Below are 12,247 nucleotides of genomic sequence, written 5' to 3'. Positions count from 1 at the left end.
AAGTGACACATGAAAGAGGTTCAAACCTACTTTATATGCATGTGTGTGTGTGTGTGTATCGGTATGTTTGTGCTTGTGTGAGTGAACAGAGGTGTGTTGAAGCTTGTGTACTGGAGGTTGTCTGACGCACACAGACTGCTACTCTGCTGGACTCAGCCGTTTCCATTGTGTTGGAACGGAGAGTCAGCACATATTATACAAGTCAGATGGTGCATAGAAAGTACCAGAGGGAGGGGGGAGCGAGGGATAAATGATACTGTAAATGTTTCTCATTCATGATTTTATTATTGTTCACTTCGTCGATTAGTCAACTAACTAAATGTTGCTCTCGGTCAGCTCAACTTCTGTAGTCTGTTCTTTTTTTTCACACTGAAATCCAAGAACTTTATAAGCACAACTCTGGTAAACACCAGATATAGAGTGCTGTTTTTGTGTCACTCTTCTGACAGATCTTTTGTAATCCATCCATCCATTATCTGAACCGCTTATCCTCATTAGGGTCGCGGGGCGCTGGAGCCGATCCCAGCTTTCAAGGGGCGAATCCATGAGTCACAAACTTGTGCAAGTAGTCGACTAAGACTTTCTTTTGGCGGGGACAGCCCTGGAAGCATCACAGTTAACTGACGGGACAGAGACTTCTCTGCTAGGCTTTTTTTTTAGTGAGGAAGTCAACATATTAAATGTCCTCCAACACTAACATGCAACATGCAATGTTTCCCTGTCTTTATCTGACAGAGAGCTAGAGCCAGCACGTGATTTAATACTGTGCCTGTCTCATAAATTACTTTTATGTGAAATAGGACGTGTGCTTTTGTCCATACCGAGTTGCAACTTCGGCTGTGCTGCTTACTAGTTCGGACAGATAACTCAGTTGTTACCACACACATTACGGAAACATACTGTACATCCAGCTCACATATAGCAACAACACATTAAGTATTCTAAAAATGCTGATATCACAGTTGCTGCTTCCATAGCATTTCATATATAAGTTACAATTGTCACTCCATAATATCTCCTCTGCTATTGAACTTTGTGTATACTTGTGATCTGAATTTACAGCGAGTCAAAGTCTGGGCTTACCTTTGATGCATACCTGGGAGACTCTTTGCTTATTTTTTTGCACACTTGTTCTAGGTTTGGGCACAGTGCATGTTTACTGTAAGCACATTTAGCCATATCGCCCATAATTGACAGTGCAGAAAGATGTATAGCCAAGACTAGTGTATTCTGTGAAGGTTTATTGGTGAACCACTGTTTTTTATCCTTTGCCGATATTCAGTCTGCTCTTTTTTCTCAGTTTTCCTCAGTCTCTTGTGTCAGGGGATGCTGAGAAGAGACTTCAGAGTAAAATTATGGTAGTTTTATTTTTTCTTTCTTTCTTTTTATATATCAGGATTTTTTTGCTTTCAACAAGTCTCTCATTCCAAAAGAGGACACCGCTTGCCGGAAGCACATGGGAATGTCATCTTAGGGATGGCAGCCCATCTTCCCCCCTTTGGGAGAGTAGCGAGACTTAGAGATGAGGCGTTTTTCCTCAGCCTTTGAAAGTAAACCACAAACCTGCCCAGATCATTTTTCTTCTTTTCCATTCCTTCTTTCTATCCACAGACATCACCCACTCATTTCCTCTGGCTTGGCAGAGAGCTTTCTTTTGCTACTGAAGCCAAAGTAAAGGTTAACCTTTGGGCGGCTAACCGTGTTCACCCAGATTGACAAGCTGCACAGTAGCTAACAGCACACTGATGCTTACAAAACCACATGACGCTGCAGACAAAGCTAATGACGAGGGTGTGGAAGCTAACGGCCAGCAAAGAGATACTAATAGGCCGAAAACAGCAGTCAACATGTTCTTCCTATCCATTTTCCCTCTCAGCACTCTGCTATTGTCGAGCACATTTCAACAACAAGGCAATTCTTTGAATTTAACCATTAGGCATCAAAACATAATGCAAAAGAAAAAAAGATTTAAAAACAATCAAGAACATTCATTTAAACATTAACAACATTAAAACAATAAAAAGCTAAAAAATATAACAAAAGTTGCAGTGCAGTTTAAAAAAATTAAATATATGAATGTATTTTATTGATTTATTTATTTGTTTATTTTACAGGGACAAATGCACACTGATCGACAGTAAAACTGTAAGTCAGCCAGAGTTAGCCAGAGAGGCCTTTTTTATGGCAGAGGCACATAATACATAAACACCAAACAAGACAAATGCACTTATACACCGAATGAATAGGCAGGGCAAACAGTACATTAACGCTTGCACACCTGATTGGCTACAAGAAAGCCCTTAAGGCTATGTTTGAATGTTTTGTACGGTTTTTTTTTTGTCCGTATGTGTAATGGCAGATCATTCCATGAGTTTGCTGAATTAATAGAAAATGCAGATTTGCCAAAAGAGCTTGACCTAAGTGAAATGAATCAATCACCTCTTGAAGCAGATCTCGTCTGTCTGCCACTTAGAGTGTGTTGTTTAATGAAATAACTAAGCGGAGGCGGAGCCATACTATGTCAAATTTTCAAAAAAACAGACACACATCAGTGAATTTAATACGATTCTCCCAACTCAAGATCTGGTGTTTGATGAGAATATTGCAGTGATGGTGACTTTTTGTTTCTTTTATCCAGTGTCTTCAGAGCTCGTTTATGGAGAATGTGGATTGGTTTTAATGGTGTGCTGCTGGCTTGTGCCCGACTGGTTAAGTAGTAAGTGAGATGGGGTATGACCATTGTATATGACCATTGTATTAAAATACAGTTTCGCTGCCTGCATAGGTAGACAGTTTTGTATGTATCTAAAATCCATCTGGTTGAAGTTCAAAACCTTTGTCACATGTTTTACCTGCTCGGATCAATAAAAAAATCCTAAACATTTCAAATCTGACACTACCTGTAGCCTCTCAGCAGCAACATAAACATCTGGCCGTGGTGACACTTTGCGAGCCCTCTTTGTGAAGAACATTCAAACAGTCTTTTTAACATTCAGGTGAAGGCAGGAATCTAAAAGTCATTTAGTTACATGTGCCATTGTGGACGTGAGCTTAAGTGCAGCTTGCTGTTTGTTCTTTGCGTGCACATGAATCACTGTGTCATCAGCGTATTACTAATGACCAATTTCTTCAGAGTTTTGAATATCCACAAAAGTGAGCATGCGTCTATCATGTACAGTATGTGTTGTGTATGTTGTATTCTGCTGATCTGCAGCAACACATCATTTTAAACGTGATCTTAGCGTGTCTTGGTATTCCTCACCGTGAGGCCTCGGCCTGCTTCTGATGCTGTGTGCATTTGTTTTGTTTGTATTAGCCTGATGTCACTGTGCACTCTGTTTATTTCCCTGAACGTTTTCAGAGCAGGGCTCATGTTCCCTTGTGTGTTTATTTGCCCTCAGCGGTGTGGGTTACACGTTACCAGGATTACAAATGCACTATGTCAATACCACGAGCAACTGTTTTGGGACTTCTGCAGAAGCAGTGTGGATGGATGCTGCCGACGTTATGTTGACTTGTGCGAAGCGCTCACACACTTATCATATTAATCATCAACGCCTTGCTCTCTGCTTTTGTCCCCGTAGGCGTTTTGTCTCTCCCGGCGCATTTCAGTCCCTACACAGAGAACCAGCAGACGTCGGTGGACAGCAGGGAAGATGCGTATGCCCAGCTGGAGCTGAGGACGCTGGAACAGTCTCTGCTGGCTACCTGCGTGGGCAGCATTTCTGAACTCAGTGAGTGCACGTAGCTCAGAATAGTGTGTGGTCTTGGATCTACTTAATATTAGCATTCTTTGTCAAATTTCATGTTTAATTTGTTAAATTCCTCTGAGATCTTTAAACAATCAAACAGTGAGGCAATAAAACGTTATTGGTATTACAGACAAGTGAATCTTCCCAGAAGTAATAAACTCATTTTCATATTTTAAAAACAAAATACCAATTCTGAAAACTTTCTTAAGACACTTTGTTATTCCCACACTAGTTCTGGAAGTCAGGAACACTTTCTTTGGCCCAAAGGGCACATTTTCAGAGCCATAAGGAGCAATAATTCAGTGACGTTTTAAAACATTGTTTCCTGGCTTGTGATAAGCCCCAGCGTGTCTCTTATCGTGAAAGTCATCTAATGTGTGGCGCTCTGGAGAGAAAAGTGATAATGCATCTAATTGCTTTTTGTCTGCGCCTGGTCTGTTTTGCAAACACAAACTATCTGATGGCTCTGAATCTAAACCCAGTTAAGTTCGTCAAAGACTTCATTCTCCATTTTACTGAGAACAATTTTCTTTTCAAAACTTTGGTTTGAATTTTGTCCAGTAGATATTATTTATTTGGTACATTAACACAGGAGTGTGTTTATTGCAGGTTAGAAAATGAAATATTTTTTCACTTAGACATTTTCACATCTTTTATGGGGCAAATACCTCGAGTCTGGGGGCAAATTTTCCCTTTTAATCACATCTCTGATCCAATTCAGTCCTATACATTGGCTCACATCTGTTGAGAGGTGAGGGACCTGCCATCTTAGTTTGAATGATTGGATGAATATTGCCAGTTCTCGATGACCATGTTTCATACACGTGGTTGGTAAACAGAGCAGCATGCAGACACACACTCATACTGTACTCTACTGTACTCCACTTTGTTTAAACTAGAGACTCTGCTGGAATTGGCAGATGATGGAGAGCTGGAATCAGTTCATTAAAAAGTGAGAAAAAGAGAGTGGAAAGAAGGACGTGAGAAAGGTAGGAGGTGGGGGATTAAGTTCAAGGATGGAGTGCAGATTTGCAAATGCAGGGTTGTGTGGATGGTTAAGGGGGGCAAGGGAAATGATGGAAAGGTGGAGTGGTGAAAGTTGTCAGTGCTGGGCGAGAGGAGGAGGGATAGAGATTAGTGTTGGTGGGAGCGAGGATAAGTTTCCTTCTCCAAATGAGCTAACACTCTGCCATTTGTTCCTCTGGTACAAGGCCACGTTCATACACGGCCGTCGTTAGTGAGGCTTTAAGAAAGTGCACACACACACTCTCAAACACAGGCACACTATTTCTCTCACTTGCTCAGTGGTCTCTTTGTGCCACATCGCTCCGGCGGTGTGAAGCAGGGCTGTTCTGGGCAGGGCTGGCATCCTTCATCCGCACCTACAAACGCACGCACACACACACACACACACACACACACACAGGCATGTGTTCACCGATACCCATACACACAACAAAAACACAGAGGGTTTGGCACTCTGATCTGAGCCCATTAGACCAGGCGGACACAGGAGCATCTGTGCTAAGCTACTCAGTCCAGTTGGAGCTCCAGACTGGACTTGGCCAGACACAGGAACACACAGCATGCATAAACATGATTGATAATAGATGGCAGGGTCCTGGACATTTCAGCCTAACGTCCAAAATTGTTGGAAATGTAGTGCAAGCAATAGACTGTCTCTAAAAGTTGTGTTTGTACAAGTTTTAATGTTTTATTTTTTTTATGTCTGTGGTGGGCTCCACCAGATATGAGAAAATGTGAGTACATGACCATCCGGTTAAGTAAGGGCAATATTAAAGATCAGGATTGGGCTCACCCAGATTGTATGAGCTTTGTGCTAAAGCCTGTACAGCCAATTATTGATCTGGGGTCACACAGAGTCCAGACAAAAGCTTGTGGATTTATACTGATTTGACAGTCAACATCTTCTAAGTATCTTATTATTCAAACCATTTCATTATCTTGCAACTTTGACCGAAGAGGCTTATTTAGTAACCGTTCATTTGAAAAGCAGGCATGTCACTGTTTTTTTTTAATACTTCCAAAGACTCCAATATAAGATGTGATCTAAGAATGAAGGATGTAATACCCTTCTGACCCCTGCAGCTTAGTCTAGCCTTGGGGCACAATATGGACTGGAAAGCCAGAGAGAGCTTTTCCATCTTGGCCAAGGATTCCTCGGAGACCTCCTGGAGGGACTGCTGGCGGTGGTTAACACAAAGGAGGCCCTTCAAAATCAAGTGGGGTCTGTTTTGGGAAAGCTGCTCCAAAGCTTGAAGTACCCCAAACCCTTTAATATCAACACACACATATACACGCTCACACTGCTGGACTCACCAGCCGTGGCCCCCTGGCAGCCTCTCACTCACTGTAATCTGGTTAGAAATTAACCCAGGGGTAATTATGTTAAATGAGCGTTACATGATCTCAAGTTCAACTTGGTCTCCCCCCCCGTCCACATCCCCTCCCTGTGACAACTGCTTTTTTTGTCTCTCTACCAGGCTCCTGCTATAACAACCAATGTTATCTACAAACCTTTGGCCCTCTTTTTTGTGTTTTGAGCTTCGATTAATGTCTTAGGTTGATACATTTCTCATATATTACACTGTACATCCAGTAATCTGAATTGGCCTCCATCCAAGTGCACATGGTTGTCCACTTGGCTCACTGTGTGGGTGGATGAATCCTCCGATAACCTCCATATTTATTATGTCTTTATCTTGGCACAGCGATGTTCTCACACAAGAAAGAAAATTGAAGACGTCAGCGCAGATCTTGTTTTTACCATGTGACTGACTCCCACCTTTCCGGGCTGAGTGGAGTGATTGTAACACGTCAATAGAGACACAGTTGAACGGTTCATTAGAGCCTGTGGTCAACTGTCTGTTAGCCCATTAACTCCTTCAATGATTAAAGATGACTGTTTAGACTGGCCGTCTGGCTGTGCTAGCTGATAACGACGCTGCTAATGGCAAATACCACTAGAGACATGGAGCGAGAGTAATGACAGTAAAGGAGGGTTAAATGTAAGTGGTTTAGGAAAAGGGGGAATCCAGCTGGATTAGGAGCCCACAGGGTTTATACTGAGCACTAAGAACTCTTTTAATAGTTTTAGGTTTTTTATGTGCCATTTGGCCCTCATTCCAGTGTTATCTGATACGGTATGAAGAAGAACTAATTAATTGAACAAGCGTTGCATGTATTTATTGGAACAAATGTCTGCTAAACTGTTAAACTCCCATGTTTCTCTTATTTCCTGTGTTCCAGGTGACTTGGTGTCACGTGCAATGCACCACATGCAGCGCCTGAGCTCAGTGCGCCCAGGAATGAGTCCAGCACGCCACGCCCGTCACCAGCAGCCCGTGTCCTGGTCACCGGACGCTCTCCACACCCTTTACTACTTCCTGCGCTGCCCACAAATGGAGTCCATGGAGAATCCCAACTTAGATCCCCCACGCATGGCACTCAGCAAGGAGAGGTGGGAGTCATGCATGTCCGGACACGAGCGGTTTAGATGCTCTCCAAAGTGTATCACAGGCAGTGAAATGACCGATCTAATCGTAGGCAGTTATTTATTTTTCGGATACACCCTTAGAAAATAGGTTTGATCGTATTCTTGATTATCCTTTCATGCATTGTATGCTTGGATTTCCTGATCACATCTGAAATTAGACAGGATTGTATTTGCTTCATTAGATTAACAAACAGGTTCTAATGAAGTCAATAGCTTTTTCAGAGGCCACCTTTCTGTCTGAACCATTCCTGATCCCATTGCCGTCTGCTCATTGAACTGTTAATTACAGGCGAGGAGGAGACTCCAGGTGTTAATGTTAGTCTGATAGAAGGGTTCATTGCACCTTTCGAGTGTAAATTAGCCTGAAGACTGGTGATTTAAGGGGTTTTCAAGAGGCGCTAATGGTCTGTAATTCTGTTAGGGTCTCCTCAGATCTTCTTTGACTTCCCTTTGGAGAACAATTATGGTCATTCTTGTCTTTTTTTTAACTGGTTGACTATATTTAAACAGCCTGCATGCAGAGTAGTATCACATGCATATTTTACTCCACTGTTTCAATGTAAGCGGTATACTTGATTATTTGGAACATTTTTATTTCCTAATTCTTGTCTTAAAGTAGTTCACAAGAAATTACATTCTACGTTGTCAGGTTTCAACAGGAAGCAAGAAGTAGCAGTGAGTCATGTCTCTTTCCCTCTGACGTTAACTGATGAAATATTTGGCTGCATAACAACAGGTTATCACCATTTGACCTGCAGCTGAAAATCACCATTAATATAGTCATGGTGATATTCAGCTGCAGGTCAAATAAAAGTGAGAGATAAGTCAGTTATGGTACGATTATTAGTTTAACTTGTGTGTGAGAGAAAGGTACTTGCAGTCTGCCCACACATCTGGACCCTGTTCTCCCAGGAAAAAAAACACATATGTTTGTGTTCCAGAGTAACCATATGTTAAAAATGTCAGTGGAAAGTGCTCTTCTGTGTAAAGGTTAATTACATTTTCAAACGGATATAGGGAGGCCTGTCTAAAGGTAGCACTCAAGCATACAAATGGGATGCAGCTTCCACTTCCACACACTTGTGTGTTTCAGTTTGCTTTGGTAAATTGTAAATTTCTTCCTCAATGAATGTTTTAACCTCCAGAAATTCATGTCTTTGTGATCGTTGGATTTTGATGAGGACAGGACATCTGTGAGATCACCGTACCTCTGTAAAAGTTTTGTGATGAAATCAGCTACATACAGTATCTTACCCAAACACACACACACTTCCGTGCACACACATGTGTATGCACTCAGAGACAGCTGGCTCTTATACATTTAATAATGAACAGACACAGCGTGAGTGAGCAAAGGTGGGCTCCTCGTTAGCATCAAAGAGAACAGAACAGCAAATATACGCCCCTCTTTTCACTATCCTGGCTGTTTCTTCCAAGTCGTTAAGCTTTTTTAATGGTGGGTGTATATCAGCCTGGTTTATGTGTGCAGGATTACATGATTTAGCACCCTGTTGGACTGTATACTTTGGGACATCTTTCTCCTTTTCTTTCTAGACATCTTCTGAGTTGCCAACATGCTTTTCTATGTGACTGTGTGGAGTGTCTGTAAACGCACGGCAGACTCAGGTGGTAGAGGAGAGCAGTGCAAACCTGCTAGTGATTACTATGTGGGTGCCTGGTAATGATACAGATTGCTCTCCTACAATGGGCCTCTTAATCGCTGTGGCTCACCCTCTATTGAAAGCTGTATAAAAAAGCATTGCTGGAAACCCAAAACCGCCAAATGTGTGTGGGCCACATCATCAAACATTATAGGGAGCCTGGTGAGAGCCTTATGGCAGAATCCTCAAGTGTACGCAAGACGCTCTTTTTCTTATCATCCTTAAAACCTGGTGCTTAGTTGTGGCTGTTACAGATCATGTTGTATTGGAGTGTTGGGCTGCGTTAAGTGTGACACAGCAAACGCTGGTGTCTGTGTCTACTTAGCTCTGCATTCACACTCTCCTCTTCAAGCCACAGAAAAATAACTTTTATTAGTGCTTAAAGTCATTAACCAATCTATTTAATGGTGGAATCGCCAGCCTCTCCGCCCAAAACCAGCACTTCCAAACTCTGCTGAACAGACCACCCTAACCCTTCTACATCCTTCAGTGGATGAAAGGGAGCACTAATGGGTAGATGTGTTACTGTGATAAGAAGTAACCAGTGGAGCTCATAACCACAGAGTCGTCAGAAAACATTACATCCCCCCCTTTTATGGAGCCTTCATGAGCGTAATCTGACTCTAGATCAGTGGTTAACCTTGACCTCTGCACCGCATGATGGGGTCTGCTTGAAGGCCTGATTTCAGTTTCTTAAATGTGAAACCAATCACAGTGGCTTGGGGGCATAGGACACATTGGACATATGGGGCCAGTGTAGCATGTGTGGTGTTGCCACCCGGGGAGAAAAGCCTTTGCTTCTCATGTTGGACAGGTAAGAGATCACACACACCTGACCACAATTTGAGCCGACTGTCATTTTATGACCAGCCAGGTGATGGAGAAAATGGCGCCATGATTCAGAGCTAACGTTTAAATGTGCATGTGTGTGAACATGTGTGGGAGAGTTTGTGTGTGCGTGTCTGAATCCTGCTGTTCTCAGTGTGTAGCCTTAGCAAGGCGGGTCAGCGGGCTAGCCAGAAGAGCTATCTAGTTTCAGTGTTAACAGGAGGCTCAGCTTTGATGTTGCACCGACTCTCAGGTGAAACTGAAGTTTGTGTTTCAGGCTGAGGGGCATAACCCAGACACAAGGGTCAGATGGGAGGTGTAGGGGGGAGCAGTTCAGATAGAGGGAGAAGGTTTCAGGAAAGAAGGAGGGATAACCCGTGGGAGAAAGGCTAGAGCTGCGTGGGTGTCAGTGCAGAGACATGCTCCATCTGTATGCAGTCGTGGGCTTCTGGCACATGACTTCAGCTGTTTTGTGTTGATGCAAATCTTTGTGTATATCCTCTAGTCTACAACACACACACACATACACTCACAGAACTTTAACTATTTTACTGTAAAACCAGTATTTCCGGCCATGAAAGAAGCACCATGGTTATTATGCAGGGTTCAAATTTGTATGTCTTTTTACTCACTACAACACAGGCTGTGAAATGTCGATTGACGAAGTAAAAGGCAGGGACAATCTCTATGATGGATCAATAAGCACTAAGTGTTAAAAGCTTGATACAGTTGATTGGCTCCGCTTTAGTTCTGGAGTGGTGTGCATGCAGCGTGCACGCTTTGAAACATGCATGCAATAAAAAAGCTGGGTGGATGCTTTATGGCATTCAGAAAGACAGACTGAGACACAAGCACAAATGCACACACAAATGAAATAGGCACACACGGTCCAATTTATGGCAAGTAAAGCGCATTAAGGCGAGTATAGCACTCGCAAGCCAGCTGCCGCTCCTCACCCCAGAAACAGGACTTTCTTCTCACTTTACATCTCCAGCACATCTCCAAACTGCCAACCAACCCTCCTCTTCCTTGTGACATACCCCACTAGCCTCCCAGCCATTTCCCAAACACTCAAGTCCTCCTTATGAGCACCTATTAGACCCATTTAACTTTTTCCTCCCACTTCTCCTCCATCGCATCAGTCCCTTGTCTGCTTGTTAGCTGTCACGCCTGACTGACTGCTGGATCCCTCCTCCTGACGGATCACTGACTGATAAAGTACTGAAACAACGTCTGACACAATAGCTAGAAGATAAAATAGACAGAAACAGTGTATCTGCAGCCTCCTAATTGTCTAAAAAAAGTCATAGATTTGGATTATAAGTTGTTTTAAGCCTTTAATTATTATGCAGTCATATCTGCAATGCAGTTATTAAAGGTCAACTAACACAGACCATTGTTATGGATGAACACTGTAAAACCACAGTTGGATCCAACCACAGCTGTCCAGTTATGAAAAGCTTTAATTTATGATGTTAAAAAAGCTTCACATATTTTGGTTGTTATATTGTTGTTAAATGCATTTAAATGTTACATTGAGTGAGGTATTCAAAAGTCTGACATTCACATTCTGAAACCTTCAGAAGATCCACTTTAGTAAAGTGACAATATACATTATTAACAAAGCACTGATTGGAGAGAGAGAGAGAGAGAGAGAGAGAGAGAGAGAGAGAGAGAGAGAGAGAGAGAGAGAGAGGGCACTGTTGAAAAGAAGGAGCTGTTCTATAAAAAAAACGCAGGAAGCTCCTTGAAGTAAACACAGTGAGGATAATAAATGGCACGGCACGGGTCCCAATGCTCATTACCAGTAACTACAATACCTATAGCAGGCGCAGCAGTACTGTATGCTCGTGTACTACTGCTATACATGCGTTTGCCTCCATCTGTATTCATGATATGCATTAGAGTGTTTGCATTTCCTGAGAACAAAGGTGAAACCACCGCTAAGAATAACATCACAGCAGGAGAAAGGCTGCTTAGTATCTCATGATAACACAGAGGCAGTGTTCAAACACTCATTAACACACTGACTGAGGCTCCATAGGATCAAACGCGAAGCAACAATAACGGGTCATTGTTCACAGGCACATATGGTGAGAGAAAGGCGCAGAAGAGATGAGATTAATACCGTTGTGGTGTTGCAGACAGCAGTGGTTTCTAAAGTTTTTTTGAAAGATAAGTTGAAAGATGAGGATGATCAAGAAAGAAAGAGAAACAGAGCAATCAAACAAGCCAGATGGTGATCAGAAGGCCACATCAGACCTTGTGTTCTGCTCTTTTACTCCGTTACTTCTATGCAAATAATGTAACTGTTCCTTGTTCCCTCATGATCAGGTCAATCTTGTCTTTCATTTCTATTTTAATCCTTTCCTCGCCTTCTTAGTTTCACTTGGTTCTCTCTTTCCTAGAAATCCTCTATTACAATGCCAGAGGGTTGAACCTTCGTTTATCTTCTCGGAAAAGCTGGTTTAAAAATAGGCTGATTATTC

The 12,247-nt window shown here is 42.4% G+C and overlaps 1 protein-coding gene across 1 annotated transcript in view; it reads left to right on the top strand.

Annotated features, from left to right (window-relative positions):
- The window catches only part of abtb2b (ankyrin repeat and BTB (POZ) domain containing 2b), a 50,744-nt gene that overhangs the window by 24,360 nt on the left and 14,137 nt on the right, over positions 1-12,247 (top strand). Inside the window, exons 2-3 of the mRNA XM_068603394.1 lie at positions 3,585-3,734; positions 7,023-7,233. Coding sequence (XP_068459495.1) covers positions 3,585-3,734; positions 7,023-7,233 — 361 coding nt within the window. The remainder of the gene's footprint in view (positions 1-3,584; positions 3,735-7,022; positions 7,234-12,247) is intronic.

The sequence above is a fragment of the Clinocottus analis genome, unplaced genomic scaffold (genome assembly GCF_023055335.1).
Source record: "Clinocottus analis isolate CAN_PGR_092001 unplaced genomic scaffold, fCliAna1.0.p SCAF_6, whole genome shotgun sequence".
NCBI lineage: Eukaryota > Metazoa > Chordata > Actinopteri > Perciformes > Cottidae > Clinocottus > Clinocottus analis.
This window is presented reverse-complemented; position numbering and strand designations above follow the sequence as displayed.